This window comes from Chinchilla lanigera, unplaced genomic scaffold (assembly GCF_000276665.1).
Source record: "Chinchilla lanigera isolate Chin_1 unplaced genomic scaffold, ChiLan1.0 scaffold00106, whole genome shotgun sequence".
Classification (NCBI taxonomy): domain Eukaryota; kingdom Metazoa; phylum Chordata; class Mammalia; order Rodentia; family Chinchillidae; genus Chinchilla; species Chinchilla lanigera.
In genome coordinates this window covers 1,785,867-1,806,304 of record NW_004955507.1, presented here as the reverse complement: position 1 = coordinate 1,806,304, position 20,438 = coordinate 1,785,867, and the positions used below count along the sequence as shown (strand labels likewise).

The 20,438-nt window shown below is 42.1% G+C and overlaps 1 protein-coding gene across 23 annotated transcripts in view; it reads left to right on the top strand.

Annotated features, from left to right (window-relative positions):
* Sorbs1 (sorbin and SH3 domain containing 1) overlaps nucleotides 1–20,438 on the top strand; it is a 226,481-nt gene that overhangs the window by 42,743 nt on the left and 163,300 nt on the right. For all 23 annotated transcript variants that reach the window (XM_013506186.1, XM_013506184.1, XM_013506189.1 and 20 more), the window contains exon 2: nucleotides 19,281–19,371. In XM_013506186.1, the coding sequence (XP_013361640.1) occupies nucleotides 19,281–19,371 (91 nt within the window). The remainder of the gene's footprint in view (nucleotides 1–19,280; nucleotides 19,372–20,438) is intronic.

Sequence of the window (20,438 nt, the reverse complement as noted above, 5' to 3'; positions counted from 1 at the left end):
CCCCTCACCCTTTCCCAGAGGCCACTTGCCCAGGCTTATCCTGTTTCCTCCAGGCTCTGCGTGGTGACTCCCACCTCTTGCCCTTGGCCTCTCTGTTTATGGCCCGAGTTCTGGAGAAGCTTTCCCCTGAACTTATGTCAATGATTTTACCATCTTTCTCCTTGAAGAAGAATGAGAAGGAAACAGGGCAATGCCTTGTGGCTTCCACTGTAAGAAACTTGAAGAGTGTGAGCCTTAGAGTTGTAAGGACACTAGGAAGCTTCATAGTTTGTGCAGCTCTGCTTGTATACCCTGACAGTGAGGGGGCCATTCTTTTGAGAAGCTACTCCATCCAATATTGGATGATTCTTTTTTGAACGTTTTCTTCTGCTGAATTTATGTCCTTGTGTAGGACTTTCATCCCCAGAGAAAGTTTGAGAGCATCCTCAAAGGTGCAGTTGTTAACAAATCACTCTTCCTGTTGTTCTTGCATTAAGTGATATAAAGTGAGGTAATAGATGCACTTTGGTAAAATAATAGGCACTATACTGTACAGATACAACCAACATTCGTGGACTTTTGTAAGTCTGACTTGAACTTCTGGCAGTATATACCCTGCTGGTCTGATTTGCGATTTTAGCAGTGTGTACCCATTAATCTGATTTGGACTTTTAGCATCATGTAGCCTGTTAGTTGAGAACATTGCAGTAACCTGTTTTAGGAAACAGTTTCTGGGGGCTTTACTCAGTGTTGAAAAGTACCATATTTAGTCTTTATTCCACAGAAGTGTCTAATAGTTACATATAAGAAAGTCTGGGCCACCAACTGTTTTGGCTTAGATGCCATTTGATTTCTTCTGTCTGCTTTATTTTTCATGTATCTCTTGGAATGTGATTCTGTATGTTTGTTTAGTTTTAAAGTTTGTTTGTATTTATTTTTATTGGTACAATTTAGTTTACATAAGGATCACATTTGTTGTAGGAAATTTGTACCACTCATGATATATCTTTTTAAAAAATTTTTTTAATTTTAAAGACAGTAGTGAAAAATACAAAAGAATAATAGCAACAAATCAACATCATGGACATAAACAAAACATAGCAAGAACATTAAAAGTGATACAGAGTTTCAAAACAAAATGATAGGAATTAACAGTGGTTCTTATATTACATATTGTTATCTTCAACTACGTTGTTCAGATTACCAGATGTAAGAATGGAAGATTGTTCAAACCATTAAAGAGAATAAAAAAGTAATTATTGAGTAAAACATTAGAGATAATACAGAGTTTCACTAGACAAGATGGTTAGAGTTCACCAGTAGTTGTTCCATTGCATATTTTTGTCTTCAAATCAGTTATCTTGATTCTTCTTTTTTTCCCTTTCCCCTTCCCTCCCTTCAATCCTTCTTCTCCTCCTTATTTACAAAAGCTTTGTGTCCATTTTATCGTTCTTTTCTCATTTTTCTTTATCCTTCCTTCCTTTCCTTTTCCCCCTTTTCTAGTCCCCTTTCCTATTTGAACCATTTCTTCCTATTTCACAGTATCTATTATACATTTTGGCCCTTATTTACACTTTCAGTTTCTCACAGACGACGTGATATTTACACGTGTGTCTGATTTATTTCACTTAAGAGTGCATCCATTTTCCTAGAAATGTCTCATTTATCCTTCTTTATGACTGAGTAGTACTCCATTGTATAAAAAAACCACATCCTCTTTATCCTTTAATCCATTGATGGGCATTTGGGCTATTTCTAAGAGTTACCTATTATAAACTCTGTTGCTATAAACATGGGTATGCATATATTCCTGTGGTGTGATAATTTTAATTTTTTCAGAAAGATACCAAGAAGGGGAATAGCTGGATCAAATAGGACCTCTAGTCATAGTTTTTTGAGGAATCTCCACACTGATTCCCACAGTGATTGCACCAGTCTGCACTCTCATCAGCAGTAGTGTTCCATTTTCCCCGTAGACCTACCAGCATTTGTTATTGGTTGACTTCTACATAATATCTATTCTTTCTAGAGATGGAATCTTAGCATTATTTTAAATTGCATCTCTCCAATGACCAGTGACATTGAACATTTAAAAATATATTTATTTTCCATTTGTACTTCTTCATCTGAGAACTGTGTATTCATCTCAGATTCCCACTTTTAGATTGGGTCTTTAAATTTGGAGGGGGTCTGATTTTTTTCAGTTCTTTATACTTTTAAAAGGGAAATATTAAATGGTAATTATACTGGGATAACTTTGAAATGAAATTCTGAAATTGATGCAAAATTAGTTATACATATAATGTTATGTATATATATTATATATATATACATAATACTATATATTATATTATTTTAGTAACTGAGATCTTCAAGGAGGAGGAGGTTGTATTTCATGCACAGAAAGTTCTGGCTCTTGAATGAAGGGGTAGTGTAATGGTTATAAGTGGGCTTTTAGGGTAGTGGCAGCTCCCTGGTGATGGCTTGGTGATGATCCCAAAGCCCAGCTGCCCCTCACTTGTGAGTGCCTTTCACCTGCCCCAGGTCCTCATCCACTGTGCCTAGATATGGCTGGGGGCTGGACCAGACACAGGAATAAATGTGTATGTGAGTCTTGGTAAAAATGAATCTAACATGCAGCTGTTATATGTTCTTCTATCTGCCCAAGGGTTTCTTTTCTTATACTTACCCTGAAGTCCTTTCAGTATCTCTGGAAAAATCCCTGGGGTGATATTTGTGGAAGTTGGTGAGCAAGTTATTCTTCCCATTGCTCTGGCATAAGCGGTATTAGAAATACTTTTATGAGGTAACCATAAAAGGAGCTGGTTTCAACTTTTGTTTTCTACGCACCAAGTATGTTGCCAGAGAGGTTCATTTTTTTTTCCTTTTCCTTATGATTTTAATTTATTTGAGTCTGATAGGATGGTATCAGTGACATGAGGATCATTGAAGTATCTTTTGAAATTCTATCCTGGAACCCCACCAAGAACTGACCCAAATTCATGCCAAGGAACACATCGTAGGTTTTGGTTTTTAAAAATGTTTTTTAACATGCTTGTTTGAAATGCTAGACTTGTTGATACTCAAAGACCATTGTTATTGTGGGTGGGGTTCTTTGCTCTCCTCTAAGTAAAATTTCTTGAATCAGGGGTAGATATTGTGACCATCCTGTTCTGTGAGAGTTTGAGGCCTTGGATGAGAGGCAAGTACTTTGCACGTGTACATGTTCATGTGTGCTGTGGGTGTGCGTATGCATGTGTCTGTATATATTTGTATTGGCTCCATTTTGCTAACCAGTTCTAAGCTTTTACTGAGTCATCAGAAATAGTTGCAATTGTAGTGTGATGTTAAGTCTTTAAATAAAAATGATTTGCTGAGAGAGAGAACGAGAGAGAGAGAGCATCAATCAACACATTAACATTGGTGGATGGATTAGTCAGTTTCTTCAAAGACCTTTGTTTTTGGGGTTTTCTACCCCAAAACATTCACCCCATTGGTGAATGTGTGTTACTTTTATATTAGAAAAAAATTACTTGGAGAAATAGCATGGTTTCAAATGAATTCTCAGTCTGTCAAAGGGATAATGAGGTGGAGAATGCGGGATGGATGACAGATGGGAGCTTAGGGACGCACAGCACCAGAGCTGCCATGGGAACTGTGTCTTCAACTTTGTTGCCATCAAAGGGTCCCTCCTTTTATTGTTATATTAATATTTATTTGTTTTCTAAGTACCCATTGTTTTGAAAGATTTTACCTAACCCAGTACTGTGTTTATTAAGCCATAGTAGATTCCCTGTTGTGATCAGTCGAGATGGCTGTCACAGCTGTTGGGTGACCTGTGCATGAGGTTTTAGTTGGTCCTCTATTAGGCTCTCGTCTGTATGTTCCACCTTCATTGCTACCTGCGTGGAACCTTCTGGGTTGAGAGCGTCAGTTTAAAGTTCTACAAATGGAACTGTTTTGCACTCAAGGCCCCACGTTCCTTCTGATGCTGGTATTTCTCCCCACACACTTACTTTGATTTTGTTTTAAATGCAGCAACATCTAAGCAGCCTACAAGCCAATAATGCAGCAAGTCTTTGTGGCTGTGCTGAGCTGTGTCTGCCTCATCCTTCACCACCCTCCTAGTCATCATAATGGTAATAATAGTTGCCAGAGAGTACTTTCCATATGCCAGAGCCTGAGTTACATGTCTACATAGATTGTATCATTTGATTCTTTCAGCTCCTCTGTGAAGCAAAGGCTCTTCCTTAGCTTCCTCTCCCATTGTATTGACAGGGAGACTGAGGCTTTCAGATATTAAGTAATTCATTTGAGGTCTTCAGGTTAAAAAGTAGCGAAACTAGGATTTAAATTGTATCCTACCTCTTCCCCTTCTGTACTTGTCCTTTGATTCTTTTTCTCCTTGATCAGCAATTTCCAGAACAAGGCTTCAGCTTTGGGTCATCATTACATCCCAACCCATCACCTTCTTTCATATCTGCAGTCGGTCAGCTCTGTCTGTGCAGCTCCACAGCAGGACAGGTGACCAGACAGCTGAAACGAAAGCCGGGACCACGTGGTGCATCACTTCTTCTGAACTCTCTTGGGCCAGGCAGAGTGGGTTTGCTCTTGAGTGTGTGGGAACTGGGGTTGGATTTGTCTCTTCGTTCTAATTTTCTGCTCTCAAATTGGGGTCTTTAGTGGCCCAAGGAGGTAATTCCCAGCCATAGAAATGACCTGATATTGCCTGAGGGCAGTTCATAAGAATGCTTTATCTTTTGCCCTGCAGGAGTGTGTGTATGGTGTGTGTGTGTGTGTGGTGTGTGTATGTGTGGTGTGTGTGTGGTGTGTGTGTGTGTGGTGTATGTGTGTGGGGGGGGCAGCAAGCCTCAAATCTGTCTTCTGGAGAAGCAAGGAAGGTAAGGGAGGCACTTCCCTTCCCACAGGATGGCTTCAGTTCTCTTTCAGGAGTAGGATGCAGAACAGGGATTTGTAAGTTTTTATGTGGTCATAAACTCCTTTGAGAATCTGATGTAGCTTTGGACTCTTTCCCCAGAAAAATTATAGTGATGCTAATTAATATTTATGTGAGAAGTATTGTGCTAAACACATGTACTCCCTCTTTTAATTTCTTCATAACCTAATGAGATATAGGTATTGCCTGTTCTACAGATGAGAAAACTGAGGCCTTGGAATGGTGATAGACCTGGCCATGGATCCACACATAGAAAGTGCTGAAGTCTTTGCTTGTGACTTCAGTTATGCTCTTCAGTTCTTAGCTGCTCTGCTTGCTTCCTTTAAAGAAGAAGCTGGGTCATTTTCATCTCTGTTTCCCCTTTCCTCCCCACCCCTCACTGCCTTGAATATCCCTCGTGGGTGGTAGATGAAGGAGTGAACTCGTTTGCATAGGTGCAGCCCCCTCCAAAGGTTAAGATCTTTAGTTCTAGAGTATTAGCCAGGGTGAAGACAGGAACTGGTGTGTGTAGTGTGAGAGTGGGTGGGTATGAATCTCAGTGGCCAGTGAGCAACCCTTTTGTCAAGGCAGTGGATGAGGGAAAGGTGGCTCTTGGCTCCTCTTTTCAGAGCCCTTCCCACCCTCTTGTCCGGTTTGGGGCGTTTGTGTGGCAGTTTCTAAGTGCCCTTGCTTTGCAGGGACCCCAGACAGTGGTCTAATCGGCATTTAATGTTAGGTGGGGTCAGACCATCCAGGCTTCTCTGGTGCTTCTGCCACTGGCAAGTTGAGTGGTGTGACCGGAGTCAGGGGGCTGTGAGTCTGTCTACTTGTGTGCACACCGGGGAGAATGAAGTGCAGGCTTCATTAGGATGAGGCAGAAGTCAGCGTCCCCAGGGTGTCTTCGGTTTGACCCACAGGCAAATGGCCTGCTTGAAGCACACTGTGCACATAGTCTTGTTAAGACTGAGGGGCCCAGAAACTCACCTGTGGTGAGTGACGGTGCTCAACAACTGCAGCTCGAAGCTGCAGTGAATATTTCCTTAGAGCTGTCATCAGCGTCGGTAGTAGTTTAGATTTTGGAATAGTTTGGATTCTTTCTTCTGTAGTCCCTCTCCCTACCTGCCCACAATCCCTAGAGCAGGCATATGTAAAATCATACGGCTGTGGAATTTCAGTGCTGGAAGAGAACTCAGACCACCTATAGCCAGCCCTCTGTCTTTGCAGGAGTGGAAACAGACTGAGAGGTACAGAGAATTGCCCAAGGCCCCACAGGCAGCTCATGGCAGGGCCAGCACGCTGGTTAGCGCTCCTTCTGCTGCGCACTTGGCTGCTCTTTATCTCTCGTCTTGGCTTCCTCCACAACCAGAGCTAACTCACTTTTTGCCTTGTGTGGCTCTTGTCCCCTCTGCTTGCTTTCCTCAAAGAAGGGCTGGGTCCCCTTTCTCTTCGTTTCCCCTTCTTCCTCCTTACTGCCTAACCCTCATCACGAGTGATGAACAAAGGAACAGACCCATTTGTGTAAGCAGAGCTATCTCCAAAACGCCTCATGGCGCTGAGCTCGCGGTTTCTAACACTCAGATCGCCGTTAACTTCTCAGTGCGCCAGGGTGGAAAGTAGCCGTCTCCACGTACTTTTTTATTCCAAATAAGGCACAACCAGGTCGAGTGTTATGGGAAGCTTTTGGAAGCCACGGTGCTGTGGTTTATTAATGGCCACGCTGGGCTTCTCTCATCAGCAGAGATCTAACCTAGATATGAAGAGCATCTTTCTGATGTTGGGCACAGCTGGCCCGAGTGGTGACATTTAGCAGGAGTAGGCATCGGTGTGCAGGTCTCACCCTCACCATGTACACTGTGAGGGTCCATGGACTTCTTCATCTCCCTGCTGAGAATTCCTTTGTCTATTACTCAGCTGTCCCACTTACTCTGCCTTCTAAGGAGAATTTTCCCTTGGTTAGCTCTGTTTAGAGTCAGGCTAATGAGTAGAGACTGAATTCGGAGGACTTGGGGGTAGGGATGGTCAGCGTGTGTGTGTGTGTGTGTGTGTGTGTGTATGTGTGTGTGTAAAGAGTAGCTGAATTTGTATCTGAAAAGACCCAGTACTTGTGGCAGAGAAGAATAAAGGCTAAAAGAAGGACGAGGAAGAGTCTTTATGGGCTGGGGGCTGGAGGTCATGGTGGAGAGGAGAGGAGAGTCCTTGGAGAAACAGTTGCTGAGCGCAGGACGCGAGGTAGTAGAGGAGGAGGAGAGGCTTCAGTGGTGATTTCCTCTGCATCAGGAATTTATTTCTGTCTTGGCATCCAGTAACAGAGTTGGTAACATTTTGGGTAGCATTTAGGTTTGGGCTACATTTCTTGCTTTTATGGCTACCGTGTGGAGACCGGGCTACACGGAGATCTGGTTATGTCCTTGTTCTACCACACACTGTCTGTGGGCAGAGACCAGTGGTGTGGCATTAGTAAGAGTGAGACGCAGACACTGTGACGCAGGTGATATAGGGAGATGCTATGTGTGGGCATCCAGAGCTGGTGCGCTGGAGTCAGCATGTAGTTTGTGTTACTGCTGCCTGAACAACCCCACGTCACTTTCCTGCCTTGAAAGTACAAAAATGTCAGAGTTCTCAGATTCGTACCCTATTTTTGTTTTTTCTCCGGTACTGGGAATCGAACTCACGACGTTGCGCTTGCCAGGCAGGCGCTGTGCCGCTGAGCTAAATCCCCAGCCCCCTCGTACACTATTTTCAAAAATAATTTGAGGCAATGTGGATTTAGTGGGAGAATGTGGAAATTCATTCAGATTATATTTTTTTCCATTATTAGAAAAAAATTTGCTCTAAGAAGGAAGAATAAATTGAGTTTCTAGACCACATTTTAGTGGTAGAAATAGTCTTGGGGAAGGGTACTTTAATTTTTGCTCTCTAAGATATTCATCTTTTGTACTGGTTTGAAATGGAGGTTGTTTAGCACATAGAGGGTTTTTAGACCAAAGGAAGGAGCGGCAATTCTTTGGCTTAGATAAAGAACATTTTCTTCTGTCTGCCTGCCTGCCTCCCAGGACCCAGTGACCTGTGCATGCTGCCTGTCTGAATTCGTGTTCCCTGTGGTGACTTCTTTAGATGCCAAAGGCCTAAAGTAAACAGTTCCCTGGGTCTTGCAGGTCCACACAGAGCCCCTTTCTGTTGGGTCATGGAAGAGCAAGACCAGCACTTCTGCAGAAGTGTGGCATCCAGAAAGTTCAGGCAAGACTTGGTGCTACTGGGTCCCAGGAAGGGCAGAGAGAGGATCTGCACTAGGCCTCCTTACGTGTTACTGATCACAGTGCTAAGTAAGCAGCAGTCTTTTTAGCCCAGTTACAAAGTTATTGGGCACCTTGAAATTTTCCATCTATCTTTTTTTTCAGCGCTAAGGATAGAACACCTGGTCTCACCCATGCTAGGCAGGTACTCTACCACTGAGTCATATCCTTAGGCCCCATGTTCATATTTTTTGACCCCTTAAAAAGGACTTGTGTGAGAAGAGAAAGTATCAGCTGCCTTTTGACATCTGAAAAATGTCCTGGTCAGATAGTCATTCCTACGCAGGTTTCAAAGATCCTGGGAAAACAGCTTTCTGCTGGAGAAAGACCTGTGATCAGTTCCTAACCGGTCCAGAGCCCATACTTCCCTTGTTCAGACTGGTCTGACCGGGCTGGGGAAACCTGAGGCAGTCCTGACGGTGTTGGTCAGAAGTCTTCAGCTACATCAGTGTTTGTAAGAGTGGCTTCCAGAGCACATCCGTCATGTTGCTCCAAGACGCTTGCGAGGAATGCATGTGCCTGGACTCATACCAAGAGGTTAGAGTCAGACTCCTGAGGGGAGCGGTTAGGCTGCCTAGGTGATTCCTGTCAGACTCCTGAGGGGAGCGGTTAGGCTGCCTAGGTGATTCCTGTGCGGCTTGTAGATGGAGCCCCTCTGGGCCATCCACTGCCACGGTGCGGAACTGGGTGTGTGTGTTAATAAATTGGATGTCAAGAGGTCCCAGTTTCAAATTTTTTGTTCTTAACAAAGTTGGGAAGGAAGAAGGGTAGACAGTGCGCAGATGCTGAGTACCAGCTATGAGAAAATGCATGGTAGGTGCTTCCAGCTGCATTCTTTTATTTGCTGTTGCCTGCAGTCCAGAGTGCAGGATGTTATCATTCCCAAGCAGTGGGGGAGAAAAGGGAACATCAGAGAGATCAGTGACTTGCTTATCGTAACAGAGTAGATGGAGACCAGCTTGGCCAACATCCTTGAATTTTCCATTATGACTGTAACCGCCACACTAAAACCATGAGTGTCTTAAGAGCCTTGCTGTTTAAATATGATACAAGGTATATATTTTATTTTATTTTTTTAAGGTATATATTTTAATTTAATCTACAGTTTAATATTTTCTAGTAAGCACATTTAAAAAGTACAAGGAAACAGGTGAAATTAATTTCAACCGTGTTTTCATTAACCTAATATGTAAAAATTACCATTTTGCTATAGAATATAAAAATGTCAGTGAGACATCTTACATTTTTAAATACAAATTCTTCAAAATCCAGTATGCATAGTTATCTGTCTGGCAGATCTCAAGTCACATTAGCGTTTCAGGGGCTCCATGGCCATGTGAGCTAGGGTCCACCCTAAAGAACTGTGCCCTTCTGACCTGCCTTGACTGGAGAGGTGTGTCCTAGGTGGTGAGAGGTCACAGTTTTTCAGATCACTGAAAGCACCTCAGGATGGATTGGTGTCAGGCAGTGTACATGAGAGTCACCTAAGGAGGAGGATATTAAAATTCTTTCATCAGGTTAGAGTCCCAGGTGATCCACTGTACAGCCTGGTTGGAAATGGCTGGGCTACAAACATTCTCTGGACAATTTACTTGGGCTGTGACTATGCCCCACCCCCTTTCAGAGACTTGAATTCTAAGCGCTTGGACTTGGGGATGGTGGGTCCTGGTGGTATGGTAAGAAAGGTAGGGGAATGCATACCCTAAGGGCCATTTCCTTCCCCGACTAAATGGAGCTGTAGTTTCAGTGGAGGAAAGGAATCCTGCTTATTCATCTGGATGTGTTCATGCATAAAGGCTGGAACTTTCCCTTTTGGTAGCTGAGAGAAGGATCCTATCCCAGGAAAGGTGAGACCAAGGAACCAAAATATTTTGAGGAGAATGGGATACTGTGTACTTAAGATGTGTGCGCCCCTCTCCCCCTACTGGGGTTTTGGTTTTAAATTTGTTTGCTGACTTAGAGCAAGAAATTTGGCCCTAAGGAATTACAGCCTACGGGTTTCAAGCCTCACATGCCTCAGAGGTCAGACAGGTAGCATGAGAGGGAGGGCAAAAGACTGCAGATCAGTCTGGCAGGAATGTTCTTTTCCACAAAGAATGTTGTGGTCTCCCTTCTTTGTGGATACATGAGGTCCTTTTCCCTGTTATTTCTAGAGAAATACTTTCCTTCTCTAAAAGAAGAACCAGTGTGTACAACCACAATAAATGGCAATTGACACCAGGCCTTGCAGGCGTTGGGGAGGTGAATCTGAGCCCAGTGACCGTCTAAAGGGAGTAACTGCTACCTAACTTCATCCAGTTGTTATCCTTGAGGCTGAGGGTTGCTATTTTTAAGAAGCCATCCTTTAAAATTATAACATCTTTGGCTTGATAATAAGAATAGTAATAATTGTAAACTCACAAGCCATTGCAAAAAAGAGAAAAGAAGAGGAAAGGAGGGAAGGGGAGAAGAGAAGAGAAGAAAAGAGAAAAGAGAAGAGAAGAGAGAAGAGAAAAGAGAAGAGAGAAGAGAAGAGAAGAGGTAGAGTGGTCCTGTGTGCCCTTTGCCTTGTTTCCCCCCAGTGATAGTACTTTAATAACTATAGTACAGCATCAAACCCAGGCAATTTCCAGGTACAGTAGCACATGCCAATAATCCCAGCGCTTTAGTAGGCTGTGGCAGGAGGATTACAAATTCAAGTCCAGCCTGGGCAGTTTAGGAATTTAGCAAGATCCTATCTCAAAATCAAAATGACAGGGGATACAGCTCAGTGCAAAGGCTCTGGTTCAATCTCCAGTATCTTAACAAACAAACAAGTAAACACACACAAACAACAAAAAACAAAATGTCCAACTCAAAAATGGACATTACTACAATCTACAGTCCTTACTCAGATTTTACTGAGTTTTATATGTAATTATTTATGTATATGTATAACCCTGTGCAGTTTTATCATGTGTACATTTGTATAATCTCCACAACGATCAAGAAAATATTTGGTTTTTAAATCATTTGGGCAAATATATTGAATACTTTGGTAAAGTCTGAAGAATATGCTTTTGTCTTGGTGTAGCCTGATGAGCTTCTAGTTTTCAGCTTCTAATCTAATCTAGCCTTTTCTTTCTTTTTTATTCATACAGAATTCATATAATGTAAAATTCACTGTTTTACCATTTTCAAGTACGCAGTCTAGTGTTTTCTAGGGTGTTCACAAATTTGTGTAAGCATTACCACTATCTAATTAAGGAACATTTTTATCACCCAAGAAAGAATACTCACATCTATTAGCATTCATTCCCCAGGCCTCTCTCCCCCTATTCCCTGGCAGTCACTAATCTACCTTCTGTCTCTAGAGGTTTATCTCCTCTGGGCATTTCATATAAATGGGATCATCCAATATATGCCCTTTTGTGTCTGACTAGCCCCTTCATCCTACAGAGGAAGAGACTTGGGGCCAGAGAAGGGAAATGTCAGGTTATACAGTTTAAGAGAGGTTGAATCTATACTTGAACTGGAACTAATACTCTGTGCCTCAGCTCTCTACCTCTCACTGTTTAGGTCTCCAGTCGGGTGATGATGATGATAAACTACTCCCAGCTATTTTTGTTGTTTGTTTGTTTTGGCTTTTAACATGCTTAGCAGCAGAATGTTTTTTTTTTTTTTTAGGTTTTTGAGACCGGATTTCACTATGCAGTTCATGCTGGTCCTGCACTCACTATAAACACATCTCATCATCCTTGTCACTTTCTGAAGCAGTCCTAGAAGTCCTCTGTTGTGACCATCTTTATGAAATGTGACAAAAAATTCAGTGCTACTGGCATGTGGCATCCAATGGAAAGGCAGGCTCATGAAAATCTTGTACTATGCCCTCATCCAATTTATTCATTGCCTCTGGTACTGTGATTCTTCTGGCTGTTCTGCACAGTCAGATCATGAAAGATAAACTTTTTAATCAATTCAGGGTACTGAGGTAGCCACAGGGTGCAACTAGATACTCATGAACCAGGACTTCCAGATGACAGGTTAAGTGTGTTTGAAGGGAGGGAAATATTTTGAGGGAGATTAATGGCATTATGTCTTTAACTGTAAAAATTCTTTAAAAAATCTAAATATTCATTGTATTTTTAGGTCATATCTCATACAGTAGTAGAAGCAGCAAGTAGCAGCAAAGTTGAGAAGAATCAAAGCAAGAGACACAAAGAGATCCTTTCAGTGGCCATGATGAGGCCACATTGCAGATCATCTTTGGAGGGCCCTGAGGCCTGTCGCCCCTGCCTGCTTCTACCTGCTTATCCACCCCTACCATCCCACCCCCTGCAACTCATCATCACTTTATTTATTTATTTATTTTGGTTTTTCTCCGGTACCGGGAACTGAACTCATGACCTTGCGCTTGCCAGGCAGGCGCTTTGCCGCTGTGCTAAATCCCCAGCCCTCATCATCACTTTATTGAGCACTTGCTGTATGTCAGGAACTGTTACGGTGCTGGGTTACAGAAATGAACAAGTCAAGCAGTATTCTTGCTCCTCTGGAGGGGAATATGGGTAAATATGATAATAATGGATTATAAGAGATTCTAGCAGGAAAGTGGCTTTTGCTGGTGGATGTGAGGTTAGGTAGTCAGAGCTGGTCACAGCGAAGAGATGATATTTGATTTGAACTTTCAGTAGTGAAATTGGCCCCGCACAAATAGGCAAGAGATAGGCGAAAAGCTTTTTCTGTAAGAGGGGCAAACAGTAAATGCAAAGTTTTAGGGGGAACAAGTCTCTGGCCATCTGCAGGATATGCTCTAGCTTTGTGAACATGTTCTTAGGGGCTGTGAATCAGATAGAGTAGGTATCTGTGGAGACTTGACCTTCACTGCCTTAGTTTGGGGGAGCAGCTAGGAAAGCGTTGGCTTGGGGAGGAAGAATGCATATCCACTGCAAGGACAAGTATGAAGTCATTGTGACTCATTTATAGTAGGCGTGCTTTGATTTTTTTTTAAAGGGTAGCTAAAATCATTTTGGTACTTTTCAACTAATTTTGTTGTACTTATGAGCTTTGTGTCATTCAGAGAACTTGGAAACACTCATCGTCCCTCCTACTGAATCCGTAGAGTAGGTGGGAAAGCTTTAAAAAGCTCCCAAAGACCCACTTTCTCCTGCCCATGAGTGCATTATGAGGATGGCTGGGCACTGGGACAAGAGACCACAGGTATCTGCAAAGTGGGAGCCACCTAGCATGCAGCGCTGTGAAGCTTCAGTAGGGTTCAAGTCCTGTGGATGCTGGCACTGATTACAGCCCTGTAGACTTGTTCTGGGAAAAAAGAAAGTTCTTTTCAATGTCATTTTGCATATTACAAAGCCAACTTAAATAAAATAACCACATGGCTTAAAAAATGAAATAGAAAGATCATTACTTGATTTGTTTTCTTCCCAAGTTGGTCAGCCTCAAGACCAGGTGGGGATTTGCTCTCTGGACTCTGTTTGTTGGTGGAGAAATTTAAATTTGTGGAAGGAGAAGAATGAGTTTGGAGTGAGCTCAGGAAGCACTTGGACCTTGGATTTAGAACAAAGGAGTGAGGAGCCGGCTTTGGCCTAGGTGGCATGAAATTCGGTGTATTTTGGAGGAAAACTGAAGCTTTCTAAGGTATTAAATTGGGATGCATTGGACTACCATCAAAGTCTCATTAAAACTTAAAAATTACAACAAAAGGCCAAACAAAATGACATGGATTCTTGTCTATCTAGAGGTTAGTGGAAAAATGAGGTAAAAATATAAGTGATACGCTGTGAAGGATGGGGAAGACCACCTGGGTGACGCTCTTTGAAGAGGAGCAGTTGTCTCTATTTTGGCTGAACTTGACCCTGTTTCCATGTACTGATATGTACAGAGCAGGCGAGGACTTTTCCTTAGCCCTTCAGTTGGCTTTGAGCAATGTAAATCAGTCCAGCTGAGGTGTTGATGTGTAGTCTTTGAAGCAAGGCAACAGGGCAGTGTTTCTCTGATCTCCCATGTGTCCCCCCAAAACATGTGTGAGCCAGGGCGAGGCAGGATGGAGAGCCGTGCTTCACATAGTTGGCTGGGATTGAGCCTCAAGATAAGAGGCTATATAACTTCCCAGGGCATAAAAGATTACACATCAGACCTGAAACTCAGACCCCAAAACTTTAGATACCATCTCAGTTGTGTTAGGCAGGTTACTCTTTCTGCATATTTTTCTCTCTGCATATTGTAGAGATGATTTCAGGCCTCCTACCTAGCCCAGCTCACAGCACTCACCTACTTCTTGCCATTCTCTCAGCCACTCATCCCCAAACTCCTTCTTTCCTGAATTAATAAAACCTGGTTTCAGCCCTGGTTAAGGCCTTTGATCCAGCTAGCCATCACTGTAGCTGGACTTAGGACCCCTTGACTCCCCATAACTACAAATATGCCTTAGTGTCTTCATTCTTGCCATGGGTTGCACTGGAAATAGTAGATTGGAATTAACTCAATGGGATTCCAATAACTTTTCCATGGGATTACAAATACAAATTTCCTGGACCACGACGAGGGCCAGGAAAGGCTCTCTATAGAAGGAAAGATGAATAGTGCTGTGAGACACTTAATATGGGAGCTCCAGTAGGTCCAGAGCAGGTTGATGTTTGGTGAGAGTGAAAATGGGTAAGGTGACTTTTGTAACAGCCAGTATTGGTCAGTATTTTGGAGATGGGATAGAGAAAAGCATGTAGATGCAGGAGAGGTTTGGGTTCAAGGTCTCTTTCAGAATCTGCAGCAAGTCTCGTGATGTCTTTTGAAGCATGAAGCTAAAGGAGTATGTTTTATAGGTCACAATATAATAGAACTGCAGGAAAAAGGAGTGAATCCCTTAAAAATTGAGGGCCACTAGGATAGGGTAAATCCTAGCTTCAGCTTTTCCTAGATTTCTTGTCCCACTCATATTCTCAATTTGCATATGGCTCAAGTGGAAGGTCCTTAGGTTGAAAGGGACTCTTGAACCTCTCATTTTGTTGAAGTATGAATTGCTGCAACCTTGCAACCAAGAAGGCTGACCTTAGCCAGCTGTGGGTTTCTCTGGTGCTGACTCTCTGAAGGTCACCTGGTGGCACATAGTGGTATCAGGGAAGAGATTTGGCTAGGCTGATCCATTCAGGAAGCAACTTACTCTGATGGGTCATCTTTGTGGTATATGGCATTTACTTTGTCATTCTTGGTGTGGGATTGCTCAGGGTGTTACATGACCACAAAATGGAAATCTGGAAAGAGAAGTGCTCGTTTGGCTTGGCTGGTTTCCACATATTGCATCGATTTGCAGTGTCCTGCCCTTTGATAGGCAGGAAGTACCTGATCAGAGTACTGTGCCTTGGAGCTGTTCCTCGAAGGCCATCTTAGTGATTGGATGCACCCAGGTCCTTTGTTCAGCTAGAGGCAGCCTGCATTGGTGTGAAGTTGCTGCTCTGCTGCTGATATTGGATGGCCCCCACGGTATATCTAGGGGCACTGCTGTTGGGTATCCAAAAGGAAGATGAAGGTCTCTTTTACATATCCAGTTATCATTCTAGCTGCTGGTATTGTTTTTATTTATTTAAAACAAAAAGGAGTTAAGTGATAGTTGTCATGATGCAATACAGAGTGGGTAATTATACTAAAAATGTGTAACTCCCCTGAAACCTGGATCTTTGAATCTTTCTTGGAGGATGCTTAATTAACGGTCTTGAAGAGATTTTTCTGGAGCTTCTGAGGCCTCTGGGTGAAATATATCTTTTTCCAACTGGGCATTGGAATCACCTGTGGGAAACTTAAAGTATGCCAGGGCCTCCAAACCAAACATTCTGCTTTAATGGGCATGGGACCTAGGGAATTTGTTTTCCTCCTATTTTCCAGGTGATTCTAATTTTCAGTCAGATTTGGGAAACTGCCCACCAGTTACTCAGAGAAGGAAGTCTTTACACAATTTTGGTGGACTCCGCTGCATCAATTGCTTATGCTGACCTTGAACCCTGAACTGTCACCATGGCCATGTATTTGGCCTTTATTCCTCTTTAAGCACCTTTGCCAGTTGTGTTTTTGAACTGTTTTCCCTTGGCTCTGCATCAGCTGAGCAATAGCTCATCTCTTTATTATATTATATATGAAGAAATCTCCACTTAGGATTTTGATGGGCAGATATTCTGTAACATTTTCTCATGAATATTATGCTTGAGGCCTGAATGCATAGTACAGTAGTTTCTGGCTGTGGAAATTCAGGCCCTGGGGTGGGGATAGGCAGGAAAGTCTTAGAATGGCATGAGAAGAAATCATTGTTTATTGTCTTCTCAGAGACATCATGAAAGGCTCAGGGTTTTTATCACCATGTTTCTTAGCCTCTGTGGACTCTGGGATGAGATTGGTTGCCCTTGGCATTCTTGATAGCAGACCTTGGTGAGATACATTTCCAAGAGTGGGCATCAGCACCATACATTAAGTCCCAGCAGATCCTAGGTCATGTGGCATAAGGCACATTACCCATGAGGTAAAGGCCAGGCATAGTGGCCTGTAATCCCAGTACTCAGAGAGACTGAGGCAGGAGGAATGCTGTGAGTTCAAAGCCAGCCTGGGCCACATACTGAGCTCAAGGCCAGACTGAACTACATAGTGAGGCTCTGTGTCAAAATACAAACAACAACAACAACAGTGACAGCAGGTCCTGGGGCCACGCGCATCTGGTGCCCCAGGGGAGAGGGAGCTGCCCAGGACCAGTGACCCTAGCCCCGGCTGCCCTGAGTCAGATGGCACCCATTGATAATTTCACGCAGTGCTGGGTACCACCCTTCCCAAATCCTGTGCTGGACAAGCCAGGGGTAGGCCTGGGGGGCCAGCAGAATTTCCAGAGAGATAAATAAGGACTTATTACAAATAGTGCGTGGCAATAACAAGGAAGCTGAAGAATTACAGATTTACCATCCTGTTGCCACAGTCTCCTCGGACAGCTTTCTCCCCTCTTCCCCTACCACACAGGGAGCCTTTGTTGCTAAGTTTGCTTCTTCGCTAAAAGCATATCAGAGTGCACACTTCTAAATAGGTAGATACCTGGAAGAAGACAGAAGGGCGTGGGGTGAGCCATGCATGCCCAGTTCCTGCTCGAAAGGAGAAGAGAAGCCAGCAAAGGAAGGGGAAGGCAAGGACTTCTGCTGAATGGAAGGGTAGCTCCCCACTCTGAAGGATGCATCAGGATTCAGGCAGAGGTTCACTCCTGGGCTCTGAGGAGGAGGAAGAGGAAGGATTTCGACCAGACAAGTTCCCAAGAGATTCAGGACATTTGCATCAAGATTCTGATTCTTCAGTTTTCCTTTGGAGAACTCTGCCATTGGATTAGAATTTTATAATTTCTTGTTATTGATGGTGTCTCATTTGAAAAAGATCTATAATTAATCAAACAAAGTATAAATCATGCTCCTTTGTGTGCGGTGCCACATGGAATCAAACCAGCCACATCACTCTTCTCATATAGAAGCTTTATTCTTTGTTGGCCCAAAATAAAGTATCCCTTTGTTCTATCACAAACGTAAAACATAAAAATATATAATTATGTGAAAATTTAGTCCACACCAGGATTTAAGGCATATTCTTGGACATTGTTACTTGTATAAATTTGGTGATTTATATTCAAATAATAGTCTTATTAACAACTCCTATTCTGAGCTTTATAAATAAAGGCCAACTATTTCCAAAAAAACCCTAAAAAAACAAAAAACCAAAAATACAGTAACAGCAGCAGCAGCAACAACACCATCAAAAAACCCCAGAAGGTGATAAGAGATCCGGACAAGACTATATTGCTGGGGCTGTTCACACCTCCTTGCTTTTGCCTATGTTGTCTCATGGCTTGAGATCCCCATTTTCCCTCCATCATCTCTTCCTTTTAATGAAGGGAGAGGCAGGTCACTTTCCCACCTGCATCTAATTTGTGGGCAACTGCAGTGTTGTACATCTTCCGGGGTCACAAGTTTCTATAGTGTAAGGCTACTAACGTAAGATGCTGTGTGTGCTCTATCATGTTTTTTTTTTCCCTTAGAAAAGCTGAGGTCATTCTAGAACCTAGGTATCTTGACTAGCAATCCAGGCCTTTTTTACTATCTGCTGCATCATAGTCATACTATGAAGCAAAAAATAAATATAATAAATACGCACATACATATAATAAATAAATATAATATATATAATAAATATAATAAATAAATGCAGAAGTTGGCATTTATTTATAAAAACAAATATAATAAATACAATATATAATAAATACACACACAAGTAAAATTAATACTTACCTATAAAATAAATATTAAAGTGAAGGATACAGAGTTGAATCATCTTACCTATTTTATATTATAAAATTTGTTCTCCCTCTGTGTTATCAAAGAGTATAAGAGCAAATTATACCAAATTGTCCCCTTTTTCTTTAGTTTTTCCACTTTTGTTACAATCATAAATAAAGATATTTCAATATTGTAGAAACAATAATACAAGGGCAATGATAAATGACAGCCATAGTTCTTTATGTTGAGGGAACAATAGGGTGTGGTGGGGATGATGATATTTTAGAACAGTCAAGCCTGCCTGTGAGGGCAGCTGCTACTTAGCACCAGATAATCTTTGTCAGTGTCAGACATTGATAGAAGCCGTCTTGTTAGATCTGTGTTTTTATTTTTTTTAAAAGAGAAACTAGAAGTCTAGATTTTTATGTGACTTTTAAATTTGTGATTTTTTGTGTGATTTTTAAATTTCTGCTTAGATTTTTTAGACTTACTGCTGCAGATGAAATGTGATATCTCTAGAGGCTAGATGTGACCCCACTGTACTTTTAGTTTGTGATCCTTATTAAAGATGATGCCTGAAGGTCCTTTCTGCCCAAGAACCTGTAATCCTAACAGGCACCATTTCAGTGGGTGAACTGAGGATTATTGTTCCACTGTGAGAAGTGAGGGTGGGAAAGGGAGTTGGGCTGGATGAGCAGAATGGGGACTTTGAGCCTAAATGGGGTACCTGGCAATTGGTTTGTATGGATTCCCTTGGGGTAAGGCCACAGGATGCTTGTGATTCACAGCAGGTGTTTTGTATATTTGTCATTGCAGGAGTTGGCATCCATCCGATGAGTTTGTGAATCTGAATCCTCTCTGCCCAGAGCTCCAGGACCAATGCCTCTCCCAGCACTTTAAACCATTGGTGAATATATGTATTTTTTTCCCATCTACTGCAGTCAGAGGAACTATTTTTAGATGACTGTAGAGTGTGATTTGTGGAGAACCACATTGTCTTTTCCCTTGTAGAAGAAAGGACACTGGGATGGGCCTAGGCATATCTGAGTTCTGTCACTTTTATTGTAGAATTTAAAGTGAATTGTTTGACTCTTCCTGGTTCCACACAGAGGAATGTATCCTTTCCTTTTTACATTGCAGGACTGCTTAAGTTTGAAGACTACAAGAGATAATATATGTGAAAATACTTCAAAGAGAATGAAATACAGGCAAAATATAATGGCAGATAGTTGGCTCTGAGATGTAGAGCAGGGCGCCCCTCCTACAACTTTATTAACTTAACTAACATAGTTTTTAAGCTGGAGTCCCAGAAGTAGGAAGAAATATCTTCCAAACCCAGCTGACCTCAACAGACCACCAGCTGGGGCTTCCCACCTTTATTTCTGTAGTGTTTGTAGACATCTTCTGTGCTAAAGCCAAGAGAGAGGAAATCAAAGCAGCAGGGCACTTCTAAGTCAACTAGTATATTAAAATGTGAATGTTGTTCTCACATACTTGTATGTTAGAAATGAGAGTTTTAAGTATCTATTTTCAGAGATCTCCAGAATGTTTCAAGAGATTTTCATTGTTTGTTCCCATAGTTGCAGTTTTTTTAAAATGACTTAACTTCTTTTAATAGTTACCTTTGTTTTTATTTGAGATTAGATCATTTCAACAATTAGCAAATGTTCTTTGGAATAAATATAATTACTCATAAGATCAGGTAAACATCTTGCTTCCGTGGCAGTTGAAAGAGGCAAAAGTATGTCCTTAATAAATTGTATTCAGTTCTACGTGTGAATACTTGGACAGGTGATACCTTGTTGATGGTGAAAGTCTCATGTGAACTTTGAAGGGAAGGAGTAGCATGAGCCAGGGAGAAAATATGATCCATGCCCTTAATTGCAACACTTTTTTGTTTTTTAATAGAGAAAAACTGGCCTGTTTAATGATGAATGCATGGTCAGTTCCCACCACGTGGATTGGTGTTCTTAT